General features: G+C 45.8%; 1 protein-coding gene across 2 annotated transcripts in view; it reads left to right on the forward strand.

Moving 5' to 3' along the window:
- Positions 1–24,696, forward strand: part of OPHN1 (oligophrenin 1) — a 159,559-nt gene that overhangs the window by 57,633 nt on the left and 77,230 nt on the right. For both annotated transcript variants that reach the window (XM_084814265.1, XM_084814266.1), the window contains exons 2-5: positions 5,568–5,663; positions 10,408–10,469; positions 12,904–12,975; positions 24,489–24,590. In XM_084814265.1, coding sequence (XP_084670391.1) covers positions 5,568–5,663; positions 10,408–10,469; positions 12,904–12,975; positions 24,489–24,590 — 332 coding nt within the window. The remainder of the gene's footprint in view (positions 1–5,567; positions 5,664–10,407; positions 10,470–12,903; positions 12,976–24,488; positions 24,591–24,696) is intronic.

Below are 24,696 nucleotides of genomic sequence, written 5' to 3' on the forward strand. Positions count from 1 at the left end.
ATGCTGGCTGTCAAGGCCTCCCTTGACAGCTGGTGGAGGCAGGATGGGCCCCAGTATTGCCAGCCCCAGAGGAGGCCAGGGTGAGAGTGCTGTGGTGCTCCCAGCCGCTTGCTGAGCTCTGGGGTGCTCAGCAGCTGGGTCCGTCAGTGCCCCAGGGCTCAGCGAGCAGGGTCCGGGGACCCGGAGGGGGGGAGTCCATCAGACTCATCACCTTTTCAGACTCCCGTGCCATCCCTACTCTATAAAAGAGAAGTAAAATCTTCTGAACGTCTTGCAGACCCACCAAGGTGGAGTGCACAAGACCAAGACACAATGCGGCTCTCATAACTATGCCGCCTATTTAGGCAATATATACATTTAATACATTAATAAAATAAGTAAATAAAGGCAGTAGCAGCAGTTGGAGGGGGAGGCCCTGGGACCAATAATTGGGGTTATTGTTCCCCCCAGCACTCAGGAGCTTTGAGTAAAAGCAATAAGAAGGGTCTTAGAATCATAGAATAGTAGGGTTGGAAGGGGCCTATGAGACCATAGAGTCCAACCCCCTGCTCAATGTAGGAATCCAAGTCAGAGCATCCCTGACAGGTGGCTGTCCAGCTTCATCTTGAATGCCTCTAGTGTGGGAGAGCCTGCCACCTCCCTAGGTCATGGGTTCCATTGCCGTATTGCTCTAACAGGAAGTTTTTCCTGACGTCCAGCCGGAACCTGGCTTCCTGTCACTTGAGCCCATGATTCCGTGTCCTGCACTCTGGGATGATCGAGAAGAGATCCTGGCCTTCCTCTCTGTGACAACCTTTCAAGTACTTGAAGAGCGCTATCATATCTCCTCTCAGTCTTCTCTTCTCCAGGCTAAACATGCCCAGTTCTTTCAGTTTCTCCTCATAGGGCTTTGTTTCCAGTCCCCTGATCATCTTTGTTGCCCTCCTCTGAACCCTATCCAGTTTGTCTGCATCCTTCTTAAAGGGCGGCACCCAGAACTGGACACAGCACTCCAGATGAGGCCTAACCAGTGCTGAGTAGAGGGGAACTAGTACTTCATGTGATTTGGAAGGATTTGGAAGCTATACTTCTATTAATGCAGCCCCAAATAGCATTTGCCTTTTTTGCAGCCATATCACATTGCTGGCTCATATTCAGCTTGTGATCGACAACAATTCCAAGATCCTTCTCATTTGTAGTGTTGTTCAGCCACATATCCCCCATCTTGTAACTCTGCATTTAGTTTCTTTTTCCTAGGTGCAGAACTTGGCATTTATCCCTATTAAATGTCATTCTGTTGTTTTCTGCCCAGCGCTCCAGTCTATCAAGATCACCTTGAATTGTGTTTCTGTCTTCCAAGGTATTAGCTATCCCGCCCAGTTTTGTGTCATCTGCAAAACTGATCAGCATTCCCTGCACCTCCTCCTCCAAGTCATTAATACAAATGTTGAAGAGCACTGGGCCCAGGACTGAGCTCTGCGGTACCCTGCTCATTACCTCTTCCCAGTTTGAGAAGATCCAATTGATAAGCACTCTTTGAGTCCAATTCTGTAGCCAACTGTGGATCCACGTGATAGTTGTTTCATCTAGCCCACTTTGAGCTAGTTTGCTCATCAGGATATCGTGGGGCACTTTGTTAAAAGCTTTGCTGAAGTCAAGGTATATGATGTCCACAGCATTCCCACAGTCCACAAGGAAGGTTACCTGTTCAAACAACGAGATCAGATTAGTCTGGCAAGATTTGTTCTTGACAAATCCATGTTGGCTTTGAGTGATCACTGCATTGTTTTCAAGGTGCTTACAGATTGATAGATGTATAATCTGCTCCAGAAATCTCCCAGGGATTGATGTCAGACTGTCTGGTCTGTAGTTCCCAGGTTCCCCCTTTTTACCCTTTTTGAAGATAGGGACAGCATTAGCCCTCCTCCAGTCTTCTGGCACTTCACCTGTCCTCCATGATTTCTCAAAGAGAATAGACAGCAGTTCTGAGAGTTCTTCTGCCAGTTCCTTGATTACTCTAGGATGCAGTTCATCTGGCCCTGGAGATTTGAACTCATTCAAAGTAATTAGGTGTTCCTTGACCATCTGCCTATCACTCTCAAGCTGCAATCCTGCCCCTTCAGCCTGTACTTCACCTTTGCCAGGGGGCTCATAGACCCTCTTTTGGGAGAAGACTGAGCCAAAGTAGGAATTGAGCACCTCTGCTTTTTCTTTTGTTTTTCTTTATCATGTTGCCATCCTTATTTAATAGCTGAACCACCATTTCTTTCCTCTGTCTTTACTATGCACATATCTGAAGACAGCCTTTTTGTTGTTTTTCGCATCCCTCGCTAACCTCAGCTCATTCTCAGCTTTAGCCTTCCTGACACCATCCCTGCAATTCTGTGCTACCTGCCTGTACTCGTCCTTTGTAGCTTGTCCTTCCTTCCACTTCCTGTATGTGTCCTTTTTTGTTTTCAGGTCATCTCTAAGCTTTTTGTGAAACCGCATTGGCTTCTTCTGTTGTCTTCCACCTTTTTTTGTTGGAATTGTTCGTAATTTTGCCTTTAGAATTTACTTTTTTAAATAACTCCCACTCATTTCGGACTCCTTTTCTCATTAGAGTTGCTTGTCATGGGACCTTACTTATTGTTCTGAGTTGATTAAAATTGGCTTTCCTAAAATCTAGGGTTTGTATTTGGCTACACTCAGCTTTTGCTTCCCTTAGAAACAAGAACTCAAATATAACATGGTCGCTTTGGCCCAGAGTTCCTGTAACTGCTACTTTATCCACTAAGTCATCTCTGTTGGTTAGGATCAAGTCAAGGATAGCCAATCCTCTAGTTCCTTCCTCAACTTTCTGTAGGAGGAACTTATCCACCACACAAGTCAGGAATTTCCTGGAGGGGCCATGCTTTGCAGATTTTGTCTCCCAACAAATATCGGGGAAATTGATGTCCCCCATTACTACTACATCATGCTTCCTTGAAACATTGGCTATTTGCTTTTCAAAAGTTTCATCCTTATCTAATCCTTGATTGGGTGGCCAGCAGTAGACTCCGACCACCATGTTCCTTTTATTCTTTGCTCCATTTATTTTAACCTAGATGCTCTCGATGGGGCTATCAAGCTCATCCCCCTGTATTTCTGTGCAGAAATATGTATTTTTAACATATAGTGCAACTCCACCTCCCTTCCTGTTCCTTCTGTTCTTTTTGAACAAGTTATATTCTTCAGTTGCTGTATTTCAGTCATGGGAGTCACCCCACCAAGTTTCAGTTACACCTATCAAGTCCTAATTTCCCTCCCGTATTAAGAGTTCATGTTTGTTTCCCATACTCTGGGCATTAGTGTATAGACATCAAATACCATATGCTTTATGGTCTGGCTTTCTTCCTACATGCTTTGAAGACTATCATTGGGTGTTATTAGAGCTGTTCTTGCCATTGTGGTGTATGAACCTTCATCCATTGTTACCCCCAACTTTACGTCTCCCTCCCCCGTAGGATTCAGTTTAAAGCCCTCCTGATGAAGTTCTTCATGCTTTGGCCAAACACATTCTTCCCAGCCCTTGCGAGGTGCAACCCATCCCTTGCCAACAGTCCATCTTGAAATGCTTTCTTTTGTGTTGTATCACAGGTTTGCCTTCATGTATTTGTCTTTCTTACATTTTAGGGGAAATGTTTGGCCCTCTTCAGAGCAATACGTATTGAGCCCTGCAAATGGTTCAGCAATACCAGTTTCCAGATGTTTTAATAAGGCACTGCAAAGCAGCTTCTGTTTAACTTCAGCTCAGCACGAAAACACAAAAGCAGTCTTCATCAATATCCTGTTGCAGCTGGGGGGGGGGGGGGTCAAATGGTCCACCTTAAAAAACAAACTGCCAGCACTTTGCCATATATGAAGAGCTGGTGTCATGTAGTGGTTTCAGCAGCCTTCCCCAACCTGGTGCCCTCCAGATGGTTTGGATTTCAACTCCCATCAGCCTCAGTCAGCATGGCCAGTGGTCAGGAATGCTGGGAGCTGTGGTCCAAAACATCAGGAGAGCACCAGGTTAGGTCAGAGTGTCAGATTAGGACTGGGGAGAGAAAGGTTTGAGATACCCTTGAAATTCACTTGGTTACCTTGGTCTGAGCCTAACCTACTTCACAGAGTTGGTGTGAAGGTGTGCGTGTGTGTGAGGGGAATGATGACACTCAGTTACGTATGATGCATTGAGCTCCTTCAAGGAATGGTGGGATAAAAATGTAATAAATAATCTACTTGTATTCTTCCTGTTCCCAAGGGTGTTCTCGATCCCTTTTGTTCCTTAAGGAGACTTCTCCTGCCTCTCAACTATGTAATGTAGAGCTAGAGGTCCCCTGCCCCTCACCCCCATCCCATTTGATCTCTCTAAAGAGAGAGAAGCAAAATTAAACTACACTGATTTGGAGCCTAATAGGTTCCATGTTCCTATCTGTCTTTCAGGAAGGATCCTTCCTGTCCGGAAATGAGTCTCCTAGGCCAAGGTCTTACTTTGTCTCAGTTGCTGGAAACTTTTGGATCCTGATCTGCTTCTGTTATTTTTGAATCTCTCTTTGCTCTAAAGCCAGAATAGAATACTTTGAACCTCCTCCAAGCATGTAAGGAGGATCCAAATAAAAATCTGTGATACAAGGCCAGTTTATCTGGAGTGGCTCATTATGATCCTCTCTTCCTTCACTTTTTTGTTGTGTTAATGAGAGACCAAAGACCATAAACTGCTCTTCTTAGATCTATATTTCATAAAACCGAGATGGCAAGCAAATAATTATGGAGAATTAGCTTCTCAGAGCAGCTGCGACATGATTCTGAGGCCCAATTCATGTGCTACCTGGGGAGGAGAGCGACTGTCACTTCAGCATGGCTGCATATCATCCAGTTCTGCCAATGCTGAATAAACCAACCATGTGGGACCTCCCAGGGTGGTGGTTGTGGCTTTGACAGTGGAATATCCTGTGAGATTCTGTGGTTCCAGCATTATCAGAGTGGCATGGGATCAGCTGCTTTCACGCTGCTAATTTATGGAACATACTTTCCTCATGCCATTTGTGGCATTGGTCGGTAATAAGACTGAATACAGTATCTGTTACTAATGGTGTGGCTTTGTGGAAGGCATTCTGGGGATCGATCAAGTAATTTTATGAAAACGAATGTTTATTAGGGCTAGACCACAAGTTTGGAGTAAATGCAGAGCCCCAATGCATTTAGAATGTCAGGTATTGTTCCTTGCTGCTTCTGTCCTAGCATCTTGTGGGAGTTTGTATATGGTTGAATTTTTATAGGAAATGCAAACCATATGTCCGCACTGCAGATTGCCAGTTGAATGTTCAGCAAAGCACCATTTTTCATCAGAAAAGATTCATAGCAGCCATATGCGCACAGTGAGGCTCATATAGGCCCAGGACTGTTCCCTGCGTGTGCCTTAATACTGAAGCTTAGGAGTCCTCTCTTGTTATGTGCATATTGCATCAAGGGAAAGCTTGACATCTGAAAGCTTGACGTCCGTGTCCTCCTTTAAGGATGGAGATACTATGAATGTAGGTGTCATTCCTGGGTACTTATCTGTAAAATCTTTATATCTTTTCTAGATTATTCCTTGGCTGTACAGAAATTCTCCCAGACCCTTCAGTCCTTTCAGTTTGACTTTATTGGGGACACTCTGACAGATGACGAGATTAATATTGGTAAGTGCTTTCTTTGCGTTTTTCTTTCCACTGCTTGAAAATGTTGATTCCTGTCAAGGGCTCCTTGGAGGCCTCTCTCAGTCTAATCCAGTAGCCAAGTCCAGACACAGACAAATGGATTCTTCTCAAAGCTTTATTCCTCTTTTACAACTTAACAACTCTACTGTTAGCAACTAGATATGAGCAGCAGAGTACCTATGCCCTACGTTGGAACAGTTGGTCCCCGTTTGAAAGGGAATCACTGGCAGACCCTGAACTTATGGGCTAGGGAGAGTCCCTCCCCTTTTCCCTTGGATCCTCTGGGCGCAGCCGTTGTTTGCGTGCCAACCGGGCACTACGCCTCCTTTCTGCGCCCTCCATTTGGCGCCGCTCTCTGCATCGGCGTCGCGCGTCCTCTGTCACTCCCAGGACTGCTATCTAAGCTAGGAATGCTGGTGGGAGGAATCTCCGTCAGCTGTTGGCCCTGGGAAAGAGGAGCGCGCTCCTCTCCCAGGAGCGACTCCTCTTCCTCAGAATCAGAACTACTCTGGGATTCTATGGGCTCAGTGTCCACCCTGACAATTCTCCCCTCCCCCACTAATTATGTAGTTTTTTAGGATCTCCCTCATTAATAACTATGTTCGTAGTTTATTTGTTATTTGTTTACGACATTTATATACCGCTCCACATCTAGACAGATTTCGGAGTGGTGAACAATAAAAGATAAGAAGATGAAAGAATAAAACTCCATATTAAAATTATTACTTTTAAAAACATAATACCAGACTGTGGCTTCCTGAAATAAAGATGTTTTCAGGAGGCGCCAGAAACAACACAGTGTTGGCACCTGCCTGACCTCCAGAGGCAGGGAGTTCCACAGCAAGGGGGCCACCACACTGAAGGCTCTTCTCCTTCACTTAAGGTGTAGTTGTGGTACACTTGATAACAACTCAAGTTATCTCAGGGCAAGGCTTTATGTTATGTCAAACCCACTTTTTAAAAGGGTTTGCTTCAGCTGGTCACTCCTATTTTTATGGAAAAGCAACTGTTGCAGTGTTCATACAAATAGATTACTTGGGTGAGCATTTATTTCCAAGAGTAAGCTGACACAAATTATTTCTGAACATCAAAATCAAAGATAGCTGTGATGGTCCATGAGAAAAAATAAATAAAAAATCCATTGTTGGGCAATAACTTGGCACCAACCAGAATTCCACAAAAGATTGTGCAAGCTTTCGAATTCTCCAGAATTCTTCTTCAGGCTAGGTAGTCCAAGAACCAGGGTGGAGGAAGAATAGAAAAGTCCAAAAATGAAGCCAGAAAAGTTGAAAAAAAGTTCATGACTACAGCATCTGGCCCTTTTAAAAAATGTTTCTGGCCTAATTTCTGGATTTTTGTATTCTTCCTTGATCCTATTGTACCACCTACCCTGATGAAGTGTCCTGGAGAAACTGAAAGCTTGCACAGTCTTTTGTGGCATTTCGACTCTTAAATAATATATGGTTGGGAGACCCCCATTTTGAAAGTGATCTCTTGAGTGCTGATAGGTATAGAAAAGAATCCTGTCCCAGGTGTTGCTTCGGTAAGGTTACGTGCGTAGCCCAGTGAGTCCAAACTACCTGTTCGCAAAGCTTTCAAGTGAGTAAGAACATGGTCTGTCTAATCGAGCATCCTGCTTCCCGCAGTGACCAGCCAGATATCTCTTGGGAAGCCTAGAAACAGGAAATGAAGACAGTAACCCTTTCCCATTGTAGACAACTCAGTGGCCCACTTTGGTCAATGGCTTGTGGCTTCATAAATGATGGCTTATGAAGCTGAGACCTAGCATCAGAGCCTAGTGCTCCCCTCTCATCCCCCTTTTGCATCCTGCTGTTGTGCACCAGCTTTGGACGTAGCAGGGAACTCTGGCTTAATACAAGCCAGGATCTTGATGCTGAAGCCAGAATGTAACGGGAGTGGGGAGAGGAGGCACATCACCTAAACTGGGCCAGCGGCACAGGCTCTCTTCACCTGGAAGTTCCATATGGTGATCATGACTCATAACAGATGTGTCCTCCATAAATTTGCCCATCCCCCTTTAAAAGCCATTCACGCTTGTCCCTGTCAATGCATCTTGTGGCAGCAAATTCCATAAATTAAGTGTTGCAGAAGTCATTACCTTGGCATCTTCTGTCTTTCCACCATGTTTTTATAGCTGAACTCTCAATTTGTAAGTGCCCTAGAACAAAAACCTTGGGTAGTTTCCAGTAGGGGCTGTACATGTATGGCCAGCCCTACCGGACCCTGGTCTGCATGTGCCTAGCCCTGCCATCCCAGGTCTGTGTACAGCCGCAATATAGCGCTTCTGGGGACAAGCCCCAAGACAAGCAAAAATGCTGTCTCTGGAAGGGGTGCAACCTGCGCCTCCAGAAACCAGCATTTTCGCTCACATTGGGGCTTGCTCCTGGAAGCACTGTATCGCAGCTGTGTGTGGTTGGGGCTGCACGCTGACCTGGGATGGTGGGGCTGGGCATGCACAGACCGGGGCCATTGGGCTTGGCCGTGCGCACAGCCCCTATCGGGTACCACCTGTAGTCTCCTAGCCTTTCATGTTACACCCTGCTGCATTTACACAAGCTTGCATTGGTTTCAGAAGTTTCCAGGTGTGTGCAGAGATCCTGTGTCTCCCTTACATTTTCCTAGTTCCAGGGCTTGTGGCTCTCTGATTCAGCTGGCAGTGGTTCCAGCAGCAAGGAATTCATTGGATTGGCAAGAAAGTCGTATTAATGGAAACCAAACCAAGAAAACCCACCACCCTGTATGCTTCCATAAAAAGGCATTTGTGGAATTCATTTGCCTCTGGAATTAACTGCTGTTGTTCAGCGAACCAGCAGTTTTGGAGGCTGGAAACTGCTGCTGTGGTGACATCAGAGGCTGAGGGTTCTGATTCAATGAGCTGGAAATTCTTAGCGCTCTTGAAAAACTCAGGAAATGGGCAGATAGTAACTGCCTCCTGACGTGAGTCAGACAGAGGGTGAATAGGATCACAGGCGTGACCCTGAAAAGGCACGATCCTTCTGCTCCTTCTGTCTTTGCTTCAACCGTGTTACTTACAGCAGATCGGGAGCACAGCAGAGCCCACTGCTGCCTCCCATTGCCCGGTCTTTTCCGATAGGAAGGCTGGGTGCTGGGCAGGAAGCACCGCGTCCCCCACCTTGCCCTTCTTGCTCCGGAGCAGGAAAGGCCAGTAGAGGGGTGTGCGTGCGCACGCACGCCAGTTTGGCCCTGTTCCTCACCTTGGCCACCCTGGTGCCTGACCATCTGCAGCCGTCCTCCTAATGATGGAGCTGGGCGGGGCTGGGGAGTGTCGTGTAACTGCCCAGATGATCCCTGTCCGCTTCTCCAGCTTCAAAGCTGGGAGGAAGGCTGGCGTCGGCACCAGTCTGTGGTGCCACGCTCACCACGGTGAGAGTGGTTTGTGGGCATCTACATGGTGGCTTGCAAACCTGCGTGAATAACCTGTGTTTGCATTCTTAGCTTCTGCCCAAGAACAAAGGCACAGACTGCCTTGCCCTGCACCCGATGACTAGATTTGGAGTAAGCTGTGGCAGAAGAGCTACATGCACCCCAGCCTGTCTGTAGGCTTAATTGGCATTACGCCGACACCTTGGCTCAAGAACCCATTCTGTTCCAGAAGGCATCGCCTGGGAATCGCCAGGAACAGTGCTGAGGTGAAATTTGAGCCATATGCACTGTGGCTCCCAGCCCAGTCACAAATGGCTGTGAGATTCTGAGATTTCTTTGTGAAGCTCAGATGTTTGGCTTGAAATATATGGGTTTTCCCCACGATAAAACATTGAGTTTAGCTGCAGCTTATGCCAGGTTGGGGAAATGGACAGTCTGAGGGTCAGATTACATGTTAGTTTTACTACATAGGGTTCATCTACATCTGTGCTTTTTTCTTACTCAGATGCCTATGGGCTGGTGGTGGTGGTGGTGGTTAATCCTTCCCTCCCCAGCTGTGACCCTACTCCAAAATGTTCCCCTTCCCAGTATGGAAATTAAAGATGGCCTTTGCTTGCCCTCCCTGCCATGTGTGTGTAAGAGTTTCGGGGAGTCATGGCTGGGGAGGGAAGGATTAAACCTTTCCCTCACATGGTTTTGAGTAAGAAAAAAAAGCACAGACATAGCAGCATGCTGTGTATTAAAAATAACGGGTGGGCTGACCCTGATTCGAGGTAGGAGCAAACTTGATATGTGCAAATGCTTCATGTAGTTGACATCAGCCAGTGGGCAATTTATTGGATTCGGGAGACCAGGGATTTAACCTTTGTTTGGCTAGGAACAGTGTGGTCATCTTTGAACATTTTCTCATGGCTACAGCATAGTAATAGATCATTATATCTATTACAATAGTATCGCCGCAGTGCATAGCTATGATGACAAACAAAATACAAGTACACATTTTGTATATTAAAAGTGCCCTATCGATTATGAATAATAATGATAATTGAGGGATTAAATTCAGATCTCTTAGGGTGCTTTTATGGCGCCACCCCCCTGCCTCATTCATGGAAGTTTACAAGGGGTCCAGATGTCGTTGTCTTGTACTTGTGCCCCTCCTGTGTTTTCTTATTGCTTCTTCTATCTTTTCCCTTATCCATTAAGGAGAAAAAAGACAGAATAGCTGCACAGTACCTTCTCATTGCTAGCGCTAAGACCCCTCCTCTGGAAAGCATCCTTGGAGTCAACTCTAAGTAACCGTTCTCTCTCCTCTCTTTTATAGCTGAATCCTTTAAGGAGTTTGCAGAGCTGCTCCAGGAGGTGGAACTTGAGAGATCCATGATGGTAAGCCCATCTCCCCTTCCTCAGTTAGCACAGGTGTGTTGAGGACTGCAGTTGAAGGATACTGGTTGCATTCTCACATGATGCAAAACCACAGGGTAGTATCAAGGGTATGAGCCTTGGGCCCATGCTTTCCCCACCTTTTCTCTCCGATGTACCTGCGAGCAGGTAATCCGAAGCTTCTGCTTCCATTTTCAGCTAACCATGATTGCTCCTTATGACTCCATCCAGACAAATGGTTGTTAATGTTAGCTATACTTTAGTGTGCTCCCCTGGCCTGTTTTTGGCCCCTGCAACCCCCAAATTCTGGTGGCATGATAGCAGCAAAAAGATGCATTTCCCCTTTAAACAGGGTAATTTGCCATGTGTTTTAATGGCAAATTTTATTCTTCTGGGAGTGTGATTTGCCTTTAAAAAAAGCTGCATACTCACTATGTGCCTTGTCTTAAAGCAGAAATGCGGCTTTTTTGTTACCGTGCCATCAAAATTCAGCAGCAGTTTGGCAGTGTGGCAGTGGTGATTTTGGTGGCAGGGGTGCAATCCCATGACCTTCTAAAGATGCCCACCCCACTTTAGTGGGAGAACACAAGATCATTCATCATAGTTTGAAGCACTAACCAGTCTCCTACTTGTGTCTGTGCCAGAGGAGAGGGGCGGGGGGAGTGCAAAACCCAAGGTTCATGCATGTGATGCTCAGCTGTGGTTTAGGGTTACATGTGAACCAAGTTGCTGTGCCTGCCATTTGTTCCCCTTGAACTGAGCTTGTACAGAACATGATTTCATGCCATGGGATGGCCAGTGTTGTCAAGCTGAATATGAGCCAACAAGGTTCAGAGGAGGGCAACGAAGATGATCAGGGGACTGGAAACAAAGCCCTATGAGGAAAGACTGAAAGAACTGGGCATGTTTAGCCTTGAGAAGAGAAGACTGAGGGGAGATAGGATAGTGCTCTTCAAGTACTTGAAAGGTTGTCCCGGAGAGGAAGGCCAGGATCTCTTCTCGATCATCCCAAAGTGCAGGACACGGAATCATGGGCTCAAGTGACAGGAAGCTAGATTCTGGCTGGACATCAGGAAAAACTTCCTGACTGTTAGAGCAATACGACAATGGAACCCATGACCTAGGGAGGTGGTGGGCTCTCCCACACTGGAGGCATTCAAGATGAAGCTGAACAGCCATCTGTCAGGGATGCTCTGACTTGGATTCCTGCATTGAGCAAGGGGTTGGACTCGATGGCCTTGTAGGCCCCTTCCAACCCTACTATTCTATGATTCTATGATTCTAATAGCAAATGCTGGTTAGCCCTATTTCCCCTTCCGTTATTTGAATCTTGAAAAAGTGTTCTTGCTGTACCATCTGGAAGATGGGGTGCTGGGGCTGATCCAGCTAATATGCTGTCAGGACTTGGTTGCTGATTGATTGGGCGTGTATGGAAATAGCCAGAAAAGGAGGAGAAGCAGGAGTGGATTGATGGGCCATGAGAGAATTTTGAGTGGAAAACTGGGTGTTACTTGAGTTTTCTAAACTTATCTGTGTAGGGGTCCCATGTGGCTGACAGTGTGCTTAAACGGGGGTGTTAGTACATATGTGTGAAGCACTTGCACACCAATGTGCTTGTCTCTTGAGCCCTAGATCCCTGTTGTGATAACGCTGCCAGCTGTGTGTCAGCAACTTGCTTTCAGCATGATGCATCACATTTAAAGTAGACCTGAGTTAGATAGTAGGTGGAATGCTGAAGGCTGATTCACACGTTTGATGGCTGCAAGACTTGTGATTTTCACGTCTTAATGGGCTGTTGCAGATCTAACGCCACAGACAACCTTCGTAGTATCCAGGCTCACCTTAAATGCCATGCTCCTCTAGCACTTCAGTTCATAAGCTGAAGAGTACAATAATCCTGTGATCTACATACATGTGTAAAAAGGAATAGTCAATATCCCCATGAACCCCAGGGGACCTAGGCTACTTGTGTTCTAGGTGGAGGTGTGTGTCCGTTGTGAGGGGGTAGAAGGCCTGACAAGATCTCTGTCCGTGGCTCTCTTTGAAATCAGTCCTACATTTCAAAGTGTTTAAGAAAAAGCTTCCTGTGTTACAGGTCTAGGTCGTTGAATTTTGAACATCTCAGAGCTGCTTGACAGATGTGAACTTTGTGAAAGCACTTTTGCCACATTCCCAGAGCAGCTTGCATGGGTGCTTGACTTCATTGTCTACTGCAGGACATGGTGGGGTGTTCTGCCTTTGAGGGAAGAGGCCAGCTTGACTGGGGAAGAAGGACATTAGTACCACGGTGTATTCCCAGTCTAAAATGAGTTGGTTTGGAATTAGTTTGGAGCACCATAGTTCACATTTGAAAAGATGCCTGCAGATTTACCAATAAATTCTTGTTCTATGCCTGAAATAATCTCTATTTAATTATTTTCTAAACTTTTGCCTGTAGGTGCAAAATGCTAGCGATTTGTTGATCAAACCCCTGGAAAATTTCCGCAAGGAGCAAATTGGATTCACCAAAGTAAGTTTTTTGTTTCCTCCTTGATTTGTACTCGGAGATTTATCTGTTATATATTGATGAGGTATATAGTTTTGAGCTAGTAGTTTTAATCAGCATGATGACAATCTGCTGATATTTATTTTAAACACTTGTATGCCATCCCTTCAGAAAACCTTGCCAGGGTGGCTCTCAAGATATTATTGTTATTGTTATTGTCATTGTCACCACTGTTACCATTTCTTAGACACCTTTCTCAGAAAAGACTCTTACAACAAAAGTTAAAACATACAAAAATTTAAAGCAATTTAAAACAACTAAAACAATTAACAAAATACCAGATTTTTTGGTTAAAATCTGGTAAAAATAGAAGGCATTAAAAAGTGAACTATTTAACCCTGCTGTCATCCTGTGGAAGCTGATAAGCTGCCATCCCTTTTCACAATGTATGAATGAGATGGTCCTCACCTCATTTGGTCTTGAATTTCTCATTTCAAACAGTATTGAGAAATTACTTGTCCTGCTTTCTTGCTTTTCCTTGTTTCCATCTTTGCTGGCTTGAAACAAAAGGACCCGTAGGCTTAAATAAGACTCAGAACTTTCTAACTTCTTAGGTCTAAATTTTGAGTCTTATTTAAGAGAGTTCATCATGTGATGAAACTTTTGCTGGATGGTATCACTTGAGACTTCAGGCTGAGAATTGGATATTGAATACCCCCTGCCTCCCCACGACCCCAACCCACAAAAAAGCAAAGCCCTGCATGTGGAAAACTAGCATTATCTGGGATAAGGCACAACTAGAATTCTTCTCTCTGATATCAGGAACCATACCATATGTTTGTTTGTTTTACCCCAGAGTAAGTGCAGGGCCCCAATCCAGATAGGGACCCTAGCGTGCAGGGTAGGGAACTTTAATCCTTTCTCTCCTATTGCAGATTTGGTCTGGATCAGGCCCCCCTACAGCTGCAATTTATATTGCCAAACAGTGATCCATTAAAGTACTTGAGTCTGATGTAGTACATCAGTGCTACATTGCTACAGTGCTACATTGGCCGCATTTGTCAGGGATGAGTCTAAGCACCTTGATATCTGACAGCTCCGATTCTGAATCAGAGTTGGATCAGATAGATCAGAGGCTGGGGGAGGGACCCTCCCTAGTGAGCCAAGACGCTGGGAGAGACTTCTCTGAAGACCTTGACAAACAGATGGCCCAGTAAGCCCCTGCTGCCTTTCCCCACCATGAGAACTCAAGTTTCTGAGGAGGAGGCAGAGGGCCGTGACTTGAGAGTCACTAGGGTGTGATGCAAGGCAAAGCAGGAAAAGTTAGGGGCAGGGCTCAGACACTCTGTCAGGATAGCCACTCTTGGGAAGCCAGCATAGGAGGGAGCCACCCTAAGGGAGGGGCATCACTGCGAAGCAAGTCTGGCTGTGAGGTTCACACCCAAACTGTCAGCAACTTCACTACCCTCTGGTTTGTCTCCTCTAATTAGGGATCGCAGATTAGTTGTTAAGGGGCCTGAGGCAGTCTGAGAATTTCCTGGAATCTGCATTTGCTAAGAGGCTAGTCTCTAGCAAAATAAAGTAGTATTAGCCTGAACCGTTGTCTCCTTGTAGTGTTGACTGTGAAGGGGGAAGGACGATCCAGTTCTGACAGCGTTTATACATCACGCTAAAACCATGGTTTAGTATGATCTGCATGAGCCCTGCTGAGCCACTGGCTCACGTGTTCCCCCCTCCCCTCCTCCTACATGGCCTAGAGGAGGTGTTTAGAAACTTTTGCTTCCACGTTTAGTTTGCCACAGTTTCCCATGTCATTCAAATTGGGAACTGTGGTTAACATTTAACTATAGTTTATTTCAACAAGCCAGCTTCAGAAACCACACTTGAAATTAACCATAGTCAGTGTTACCCACATTTTTTTGTGCAAGATGACATGACATACCTTTCTTAAGGAAAAGGAAATGCTTCCAAACTCCTTCTCCCGCTCGTGTGGGAGGAGAAAAGGGAAGCAGGAAGTGCGTGAGCCAAAGGCTGTCAGTGGCTTGTTTCTGCTTGTGCACATCAGACTAAATCATGGGTTAGGGTGACATGCAAATGCAGCCCATGTGACCTGCTACTTCCGTAGGCTGGGCCTTTCAGATAAAGTCATCCTTCAATCAAGATGATCATTACAACTTTAAAAACGATTTAAAAAAATAGAAATGGAGTCAACTTCCTTTGTAAGGAGTACATGCTGAAAAGCAGTCCCTTTATATAGATGGAAAAAAGTATTTCTCATCCAGTATCAAAAAGTCAAGGTTCCACATTAGTCATCAGGCATTCCTTAAAGCCCCTGGCTCTGGACCAGCATTGAAATGGAGACCTCTTGGAGAACGCCTGACTTTGGATCTGGCCCAGCCCATCTGGAGTGCTTGACATTTAAGCAGTACCATAATGCTCAACATTCAGCCTCTCTCCCCGTTCCACACCCAGATGTACATTTTTAAAACAAATGCCATCATGCAAATAGTGCTAAGACTGTGCTGTGTTCTGGTGTAGTGCTCATGCTAGGATTTGAGGATGTTCTCAGTCCCCTTTAAAGAGGAAAAACGTTCAGCAGTCTCCATCTGTACACAAACATTCACCTTGTGTGTGGGGGTCGAGGTGGTGGGGGGTGAATCTATCCTGATGGCTTTGTTTTTCAGGAGTGCAGTTTTTGCCTCTCTCTTGATGATCTTCTGATTTGTAAGTTGTTCTCTTTTTCTACTATTGCCTATGCTTTGCCCTATTCAAAAAGTTCCTGTAATGGACGCTGGTGGAGACTGAGGCAAGCCCTTGGCTCCATCTCTTGGCCATGCCACAACACAGTCAAGGACAAAACCTGGAATGGGCTTTTATATAGGCTAGATTATTCATTACATGAGTAGAATCATAGAATCATAGAATAGTAGGGTTGGAAGGGGCCTACAAGGCCATCGAGTCTAACCCCCTGCTCAATGCAAGAATCCAAGTCAGAGCATCCCTGACAGATGGCTGTCCAGCCTCGTCTTGAATGCCTCCAGTGTGGGAGAGCCCACCACCTCCCCAGGTCATTGGTTCCATTGTCATATTGCTCTAACAGTCAGGAATTTTTTCCTGATGTTCAGCCGGAATCTGGCTTCCTGTAACTTGAGCCCATGATTCGGTGTCCTGCACTCTGGGATGATCAAGAAGAGATCCAGGCCTTCCTCTCTGTGACAACCTTTCAAGTACTTGAAGAGCGCTATCATATCTCCTCTCAGTCTTCTCTTCTCGAGGCTAAACACGCCCAGTTCTTTCAGTCTCTCTTCATAGGGCTTTGTTTCCAGTCTCCTGATCGTGTTTGTTGCCCTCCTCTGAACCCTCACCAGTTTGTCTGCATCCGTCTTAAAGTGTGGTGCCCAGAACTGGACACAGTACTCCAGATGAGGCCGAACCAGTGCTGAGTAGAGGGGAACTAGGACTTCCCGGGATTTGGAAGCTATGCTTCTATTAATGCAGCCCAAAAGAGCATTTGCCTTTTTTGCAGCCACATCACATTGTTGGCTCATATTCAGCTTGTGAGTAATAAAGGAGCTCAAGGTGGCAGGCATGGGCATGGTCCCATCTGATCATCATTAGCAGGGATGGGGAACCTCCAGCCTACAGGCCCAGTGCTGCCCCAGGTGTTCCCCATCTGGCCACAAGCTCCTTTTGCTGTTCTCTCCTATCAGTGATCAAAGATAAGAGGGTATTTAGAGGCAACTAACCTTTAAATATCCTGCATATTTGCAGGCTTCAAACTGTATTGTTTGCAGGCATGGATCAAGTTCACCCAGATTCAGTCTCTGGACTCACTAATGAAAGTCCTCTACCCCTAACCACTCACACCATGCATGTTCTGTTTGGTGCTTGTTCTATTTATTCACGGTATTTCTATACCCCTTTTCTGAAGCCCTCTGAGGGGCGGTCATAGAGCTCTGTCCCTGGGACTCCCCCTCCCCCTGGCTTCAAACTGTATTGACTGCAAAACTATGTGCTGGTTAGGGACTTCTGCCACCTAGTGACTGAAGCGGGTACTTTAGGCTTCAAAAACATTTAAGGGCACAATCCTGTGGGGATGGGCGCAAGCCTCTGAACTTGGAGGCTTAAAGCCTTCCAAATGCAGAGTGGGAGGAACAGCACTCCTCCTCCTGCTCTGCCTTTCAGCTAGGTGGGCTTTTTTGCTGGTCAAGCTGACGTGCCACGCAGGGGGAGGGAAGGAGGCTGGGGAGGCCAGAGGATTCCTCGCAAGCCAGCCTCCCCAGTCCCCTCCCCTCCCTGCTCATGGGAATGCCCTCTTTACATTCCCTCCAAGGTCACTTTTGTGACCTTGGAGAGGTAGCCGGCACAGCCCTCTCCGTACTGGCTGCGAAGGGGAGGGGCAGGGAGCTCAGACTCCTGGGTCTGAGGTTGGATCCAGGAATCTGGACTATCCTTTGGCCCCCCAGATGCTGTTCAGGGGCCATAGAATTGCTCTCTAAACTAGTTAAAATTAACTAATGTGTTTTAAAAACCAGTCCTGAGATACACACCCTTAGGGTCCTGTTAGTATGCATGTCAAGTTTCAGGTGTCTAAATTTCACAGTCTTGGTGCTATGACACTGACAGACAGACATACACCTTCTTTGGTTATTATAAATTAACTTATATTTAACAAAGCTATTCTAGAAATCAAGTTAGTAGGTTTACTGCTGTTTGTTCATACATTTTTTGAATAATTTGTAGATAAAGTACACTCATTCGTCTTTTCCCTCCACTGCTCTAGATGCATTGATCCTGTGTCCTACTTAATTCTGTGTTAGAACCATTTCAGTGATGTTTGTATATTGTAATTGTGCTGACTTTATTTCTGTTTTGAGTTATTTGTTTTCAGTGTTGTGAATGTGCTGGTTTAGATTTCATTTATTCTGTGCTTAAGTAGTTCACCTTCAGTACATTTCATGTGGAATACTTTTATGAATTTAATAAAATATGTATTTATTAAAAATGAGATCTGGATTTCTTCCCCTCCTTGATGGGGTTTCCAGAGCTTCTTAATTAATTTTGGAATGGTTAAATGAGTCCTTCACAGCCCTGCTCCCCCCAACTGGCTCTTCAGTCCCTCACACCAAATCTTGGATTGGAGCCACTTTCTAGGGAGTCACTGTTTCCAGTTCCAGAATTTATCAGAAGCAGATGATATGTCAGGAACTGCCAGGAGAAATGTTTATCTCAAGCTGCTCCTGCACATCCAGCCCCAGCTACTCCTATTGTTACCTCTAAGGCTTGTCTTGGTGCTTTGATTAAATAAGCTTACGTGAAGCTTAGAGTCGCTTTTCACAGAGCTTTCAGAGACCAGCCCTCTTGTATAAACACATGCACGCTGTTCTTCCCCAGGCTTGTAATGCCACTGCAGAGAGCAGTAATGAAAGGGTCGGTGCTGGTGAGGCCGTCCTGCCTGCAGATCAGTCAGGGTTGGGGAGCATGTGGCTCTCCAGATGTTCTGGGGCTGGGGCTGATTGGTGTTAAGTATGTACAGAGGTAGGGATGAGGGTTTCAAGGGTCATGCCAAAGGCTCACAAAGGAGGTAGGTTTTGAGGAGGGAGGGAGTAGAAGGAATAGGGAGAGAGTGTTGACTGCATGGGCACGCTGAAGGAGGGCATTCTAGACATGGGTCAGGAAAGGAAAATGGGAGCAAGACATGTCTGGATGGCTGAGACTTGATGGAGGACGATCTGAAGCCTGGGTGAGAAGAGGAAGGGAGGCTGTGGAGAGTGGATGGACTAGTGCTAGGTGTTTTTTTTCCCCATACAGAAAGAGCCTGCATTTGCTGTACTGATTTTAAATGTTACTTTGAACAGATGCTGCATAAAACAAAACATACCTTCTTTTGTAAATAAATCTGATAAGCGTTAATTCTGTCTTGGTTCATTCCCCAGGGATCTGTGTGTGTGTGTCCTTGGCTGTCTCGGATCCTTTGCTCTTCCTAGGGAGTGGTGGTTCTGTGTGATGGAAGCTAGTGATTCGTGATGGACAGCTTCAGATGTTACTGGACTGCAACTCCCATCATCCCTCACTATTGGTTATGCTGGCTAGGGCTGATGGAAGTTGCACTCCAGAAAGAACCGGAAGGCCACACTTTCCCCACTGCTGGCCTAATTCTTTTCTGATTATGGCAAGGGTGCTGAGCACCTGTCAATTAATTAGTGTAAATTGCCTTTCCTTGCCTTTTAACACAATGACTTTACAAGGCAGCTTCCGAATTTTGCAAACAGCTAAAGTAAAATCATAAATACATAAGATGCAATAGATAAAACAACAGACTAAAATGGCAACAGCCGACTTAGACAGCAGACTAACTGCAGACCGAAATGGCAGCAGCAGCAGCTAGTAATAACCCTATTATTGTTTGCTTAAAGCACTTGTGAATTAAACACAGTGAGGCAGGGGCCAGGTGATTCTCACTAGGCACGCAACAGCAGAAGGACAACAGCAGAGGGTCCCCTCTGGTTGCCGCCACCTGCTCTCTGGAGGTGAGGGCACTATGGAGTCCTTTCTCCAAGAACAGGCGTATTTGTATGGGATGTGTCCTTTAGATGTGCAATTTATGCCACAGTTGGTGTGCAAAGTCCCAAGATTCTGTGGGGGTGGGCAACTTTAACTCAGGGCTGGGCAACTTGTGGCCTTCCAGATGTTTTGACCTGCAACTCCCATCATTCCTCACCATTGGCTATGCTGGCTAGGGGTGATGGGAGTTGTAGGCCACAAATTGCCTACTCCTGCTTAAACTAACCCTATGTATACTTTGGTTGAGGCAGTGTTGGCATCTATACTCTGTATTCACTCAAGATTTTCACTGTCTCTCTTCGAAATACGTCATTGACTTGGTTCGCACATCACAATAGCCCAGGTGGGTTTTTTTTAAACCCTGAGTTTTGAACATGGCAGCATGCTGGTGCACACTGCCTGATGGCTCCCTCTATGAGTGGGAGCAGCTAAACCCCGGGTTCTCGTTCTGGCTTCTTCACAACAACAACAACACATGAACCGAGCCATTAATTGTTGACTAATATAGCCCTAACATTACAGGTACCAGATACATCTGAAGTAAGTTGTGTCTAAGTCCATTGGAAAGCATTGTTTCTATGACTTCATGATGACTAAATTAAGATGGTTGAGGTCATAATTTCTCAGCGGCAAGTCTGTATACTCTCTCTCTCCCCCCCTTCCCACTTTTTAAGATAAGCTAAGCCTCATTTTCTTATCCAGCCATGTGAAAATAAAGCAAGTATCAGATGACTGGTAGTATAACTCTGACTCCAGGCATTAATAATGCTGGCATCTCCACTGGCAATTTCCACATGGAAAAAATATGTAAGTTGTGCTCTAACAATGAGTGAAAGAAGGATGCAATTAACCCCTCCCACCAACCATTTAGAACAGGGCACTTAGGGCAGCTTGGTTCTACTAATTTTCAGTGGGCCTCAGATGGCTAAAATCCAAGTATTTGCACTGCATTGGTTTGTGAATCAGGCTGAATAAAATCTATTTGACATGTTTCGAGTTGCCAGCACATTGTAACCACAGCTGTTCCTAAAGCCTTCTCAAGTTTAGAATGGGAGATTAATATACAACTTGATTCTTTTTCCCCCAGCAAGCTGTTTTTATTTGTTAGAAAGAGGCCTGCTGCCTTAAAATTGAGTGGAACAGATGGCATCTTGTGCTGCTTATCCTTTTTCTCTGGAGTTGTACATGCTGAAAGCCATTTGCCACCAAAGCAATTACCTCTTGGATATGACTAGATAATGCTTCGTTCGTTCAGACAAAGGCTTTTTGACAAAGTCCCTCACCAAAGACTCCTGAGCAAATGTAGCTGTCATGGAATAAGAGGAGAGGTCCTCTTCTGGATCGGTAACTGGGTAAAGATAGAGGTGCATAAAATTATGCATAGCGTAGCAAAAGTGGATAGGTAATACTAGAACAGGATCATCCCATGAAGCTGAGTGGTGAGAGATTCAGGACAGATACAAGGAAGTACTTCTTCACACAGCTCAGCTAAACTATGGAAATGGCCACCACAAGATGTGGAGCATCTCTACACCAGCCTAAAATCCTGCATTTAAAACAGGGCTTTCTGCTTCCATTTTAAATGCAGAATCATAATGGACTCCCTTTACACGCGCTTCCTCCCCCTCCCCCTTTCCCCCTTATCCGAGTCTTCCATATGTTTCATTGACCTAGCTCTTCCTGTGGGTTTTCCTCTTTTCTCGAGGGAACTCGAGCAGAACTCAAGCACTGTAATTTCATAGCTCATTATCTCCAGTCTTTTAAAAAACAGAATAAAGGTCATTTAGTGTGGGAGGCGCCCTGAAGGTTCACGACATCATCTAAAGGGCCCACAAACTTCTGTGAGTGAGCAATCTCAATAGCAGGATAAAAGCTCCGTGTGAAGAAGCCCGTGGCGATGATCACCGATTTCAATGTCTTTAAAAGGGGATTAGATAAATTCAAGGAACAGAAAGCTATCAATGGCTACTGGTCCAGATAGCTGTATATTACTCCAGTATCGGAGGCAGTACACCTCTCGATACCAGGAACACAGGAAGCTGCCTTATACTGACGCAGAGTCTTGGTCCATCTAACCCAGTATTGTTAATACTGACTGGCAGCAGCGGCCCTCAGGGTTTCAGGCAGGATTCTTTCCCAGCCCTTCCTGGAGATGCCGGGGATTGAACCTGGGCCTTCTGTATGCCATCAGGGGCTCCATCACACTGAGCCACCGCCCTTCCCAGTCACTGTGAAACATGAGAGAGAGGGCGCTATTGCACTCACGTCTGGCTTATGGGCTTCTCTGAGGCATCTGGCTGGCTGTTGTGTGAACAGATGGGCCTTTTGTCAGATCCAGCTCGGCTCTACTTATGTACTTTGTTCTTAAACAGCAGATGAGGGAGTAAAGTGTTCCAGAACTGCACCACTTCAGAATACAGGACAGTGTGTGTGTGTGTGTATGTCATATGGTTAAATGTTTCCCTAATGGAAGAAGACAAGACGTAGCCTATCGCAGAACCCTCCTTCCTTGACACATAGTTTTCGATATGTAGGTAGCTTTCAGTCATGCAATTTCCCCCGCCTGTAAACCCTTTTTCTGAAGGCTTCTCCACATTTACACTGAAAATGTGGAGGGGAACCTGCAGCAGCCGGTGCCTTTGCCGCTGGCCCATGGCCTCCCACCTTGCCCCGGCCCCTTCCCGCTGTGGCGGTTAGCTAATGGGAGAAAGTCCCATTAATGTGAATGGGACCTTTTTTTCCCCTAAGGCTAATTGGCAGGGGATGGTTTTGGGGGGTCGGCAGTGTGTGGAGCAGTAGGGTTAACCCCTGAAAATTGTCCCCAAAATGGCAAAATGGCCTTAGGAAAAAATGTTCCGTTCCCTCAGGAGCTTTTTTCTAAGACTAATTGCCACATGGGGGGGGGGGAGAGAGAAAGGAAGGAATCTGCAGGCTGGATTCAAAGACTTCATGGGCCAGAAGTTCCCCACCTTCTGGAGAGGCACAGCCCATTTTAATCCCCTCTTTTTTTAATTTGTGTGAACTAGGCCAAAGACATAACCAAGCATAATACCAATTAACCACGTTTTCTAGCATATATGCATGGCTGCCATTCTGGCGTGACCATGTCTGTGTATGTTCTGCTTCTCTCCTCTCCCCAATTCAAATTCTGAGACTAGGAAACCCAAATTCTGCAATTAGGGTAAGTCAAGCTCGTACAACTTGTGACGTGCCAAGCCAAGCACAGTCCATGGCGCTGGAGGGGGAATCGTGGCTTTGCAGGCCATCTAGAGGGGGAATCGTGGCTTTGCTAGAGCATCTTCATTAGAGGGCTTCCCAGCCTGTGCTTGGAGACCTCCAGCTAGGTCAGGGGTGGGCAGCTTGTGGCTCTCTGTATGTTTTTGGCTAAAACTTCTATGATCTCTCAGTATTGACTGTTCTGGCTAGGGCTGATGGGAGTTGTAGGTCAAAACATCTGGAGGGCCACAAGTTGTGCCTCCCCCCCCCCCGCTCTCAGTAATATGTTCCACTGTCAAATTGCTGTTACCATCAAGAGGTTTCTCCTAATGCTGAACAAGAATCTGTCTTCCTGTAACTTAAGCCCATTAGGTCTAGTCCTGCCTGGGGTGGTAGCAGAGAACAAATTGTTGCCCTCTTCTGTCTTTGAGGAGTGCTATCGTGTGTCGTCATCCCCCCCCCCCCCGCCCCCGGTCTTTGCTTTTCCTGGCCAAACATACCCAGTTCCATCAACCTTTCTTCATAGGTCTTATTTTCCATCCCCCTGACTATCTTCACTTCCTCTGAACCTGTTCCAATTTATCTACATTCTTAAAGTGCAGCAACCAGAACCAAACACACTACTCCAGATGCATTTGGACTAGTGCAAAAAACAGTGGGGCTATTACTTCCCATGACTTGGAAGAAATTATACTTTTATTAATGCAGCCTATGATCACCTTTTTTTGCAGACACATTGCATCCGCTGACTCATGTTCTAGATGTGGTGCTGCAGAGCACCAGTAAATAGTAAGAGTTTGTAATTCTCATTTTAAAATATATATGCATGTGTTTTGTGTGTGTTTTTGTGTAATATGTATTGCTGTACACACACACACACACACACACACACACACGGATTGCAGTGCAGCCTTTTCCACATATGCTTTCTCCTTCCTTTGTGGCTTTGGATTGCGGTTTGGCAGCAGGCTCAGTTTCGAAGGCTTTGTTTTGTTTGGGGATTATTGTTCAGTGTCAGTTCTTCAGCGGAAGAGTTTCTCAGCACAGAGAATGGCCATTTCCGCTTCTTGTCCACTTAGCTTGGGGAGTAGGCCATTTCCTGTTCCTGGCTGGCTGATATTTGCTGACACAGAGAGCGTTTGGGTTCCTGCATTTGCAAGAGGGGTGTTGTTTGCAGTGTGTACAGCTAATCGAGGCTCTTCTGTCATACAGCACCGGCCTTTACATACACTTCCACCACAGTTTTGCATATCTCTGGTGTAATTCCCTAATAATTAAGGTATTTGGTGCCAAGTACTGAAGAGGCATGGCGTGAGGGCATCGGGGTGATGCAGTGTGTAGAACGTTGGGCTGGGATTTGGGAAAGGTCCTGACTTGGCTGTGAAGCGTACAGGGCAAATCTTGGGGATGTCACTGTCTCCCAGTCTTCCTTACTTTCCCTGCAGGATGGTTGAGAGACTAAAACATTGCCATTCTGAGCTTCTTGGAGGATGGCTAAAGTCCAAACGTAACCAGGTCTTAGCTCTGGGACTTGTTTTGACAATCCAGGCTGAGCTCAGGATAATGTGAAATGACATCCATAATGACTTCTCTGAGTCAAGCCAGAGTACTTTTCCTTCACTGCTAAGCACCCAAGGTTTCGCAGGCCCAGTGCAGGCCCTTTCTGGGCAGTCTTGAACCCCAACAGCTCTTCTTAAAAAAAAACAGTGTTATCTACAGCTCACAACAGAATCCTGTTGAAAATTCTCCAACTCTAGGAACGGAAGAAGAAGTTTGAGAAGGATGGTGAGAAGTTTTACTCCATGTTGGATCGCCATTTGAATTTATCTTCAAAGAAAAAAGAATCTCAGCTGCAAGAAGTAAGTGGAGAGGTTGTCACCTGTAAAGATTGAGAATCCCAGTTCTAAAGAAGCTTACTGGACTGGGCCAAGCCATCCTGGCCCATCTGGTCAATTTGGCATGCTA

This window comes from Heloderma suspectum, chromosome 9, assembly GCF_057233095.1.
Source record: "Heloderma suspectum isolate Gila_16-S chromosome 9, 16-S_ref, whole genome shotgun sequence".
Lineage (NCBI taxonomy): Eukaryota > Metazoa > Chordata > Lepidosauria > Squamata > Helodermatidae > Heloderma > Heloderma suspectum.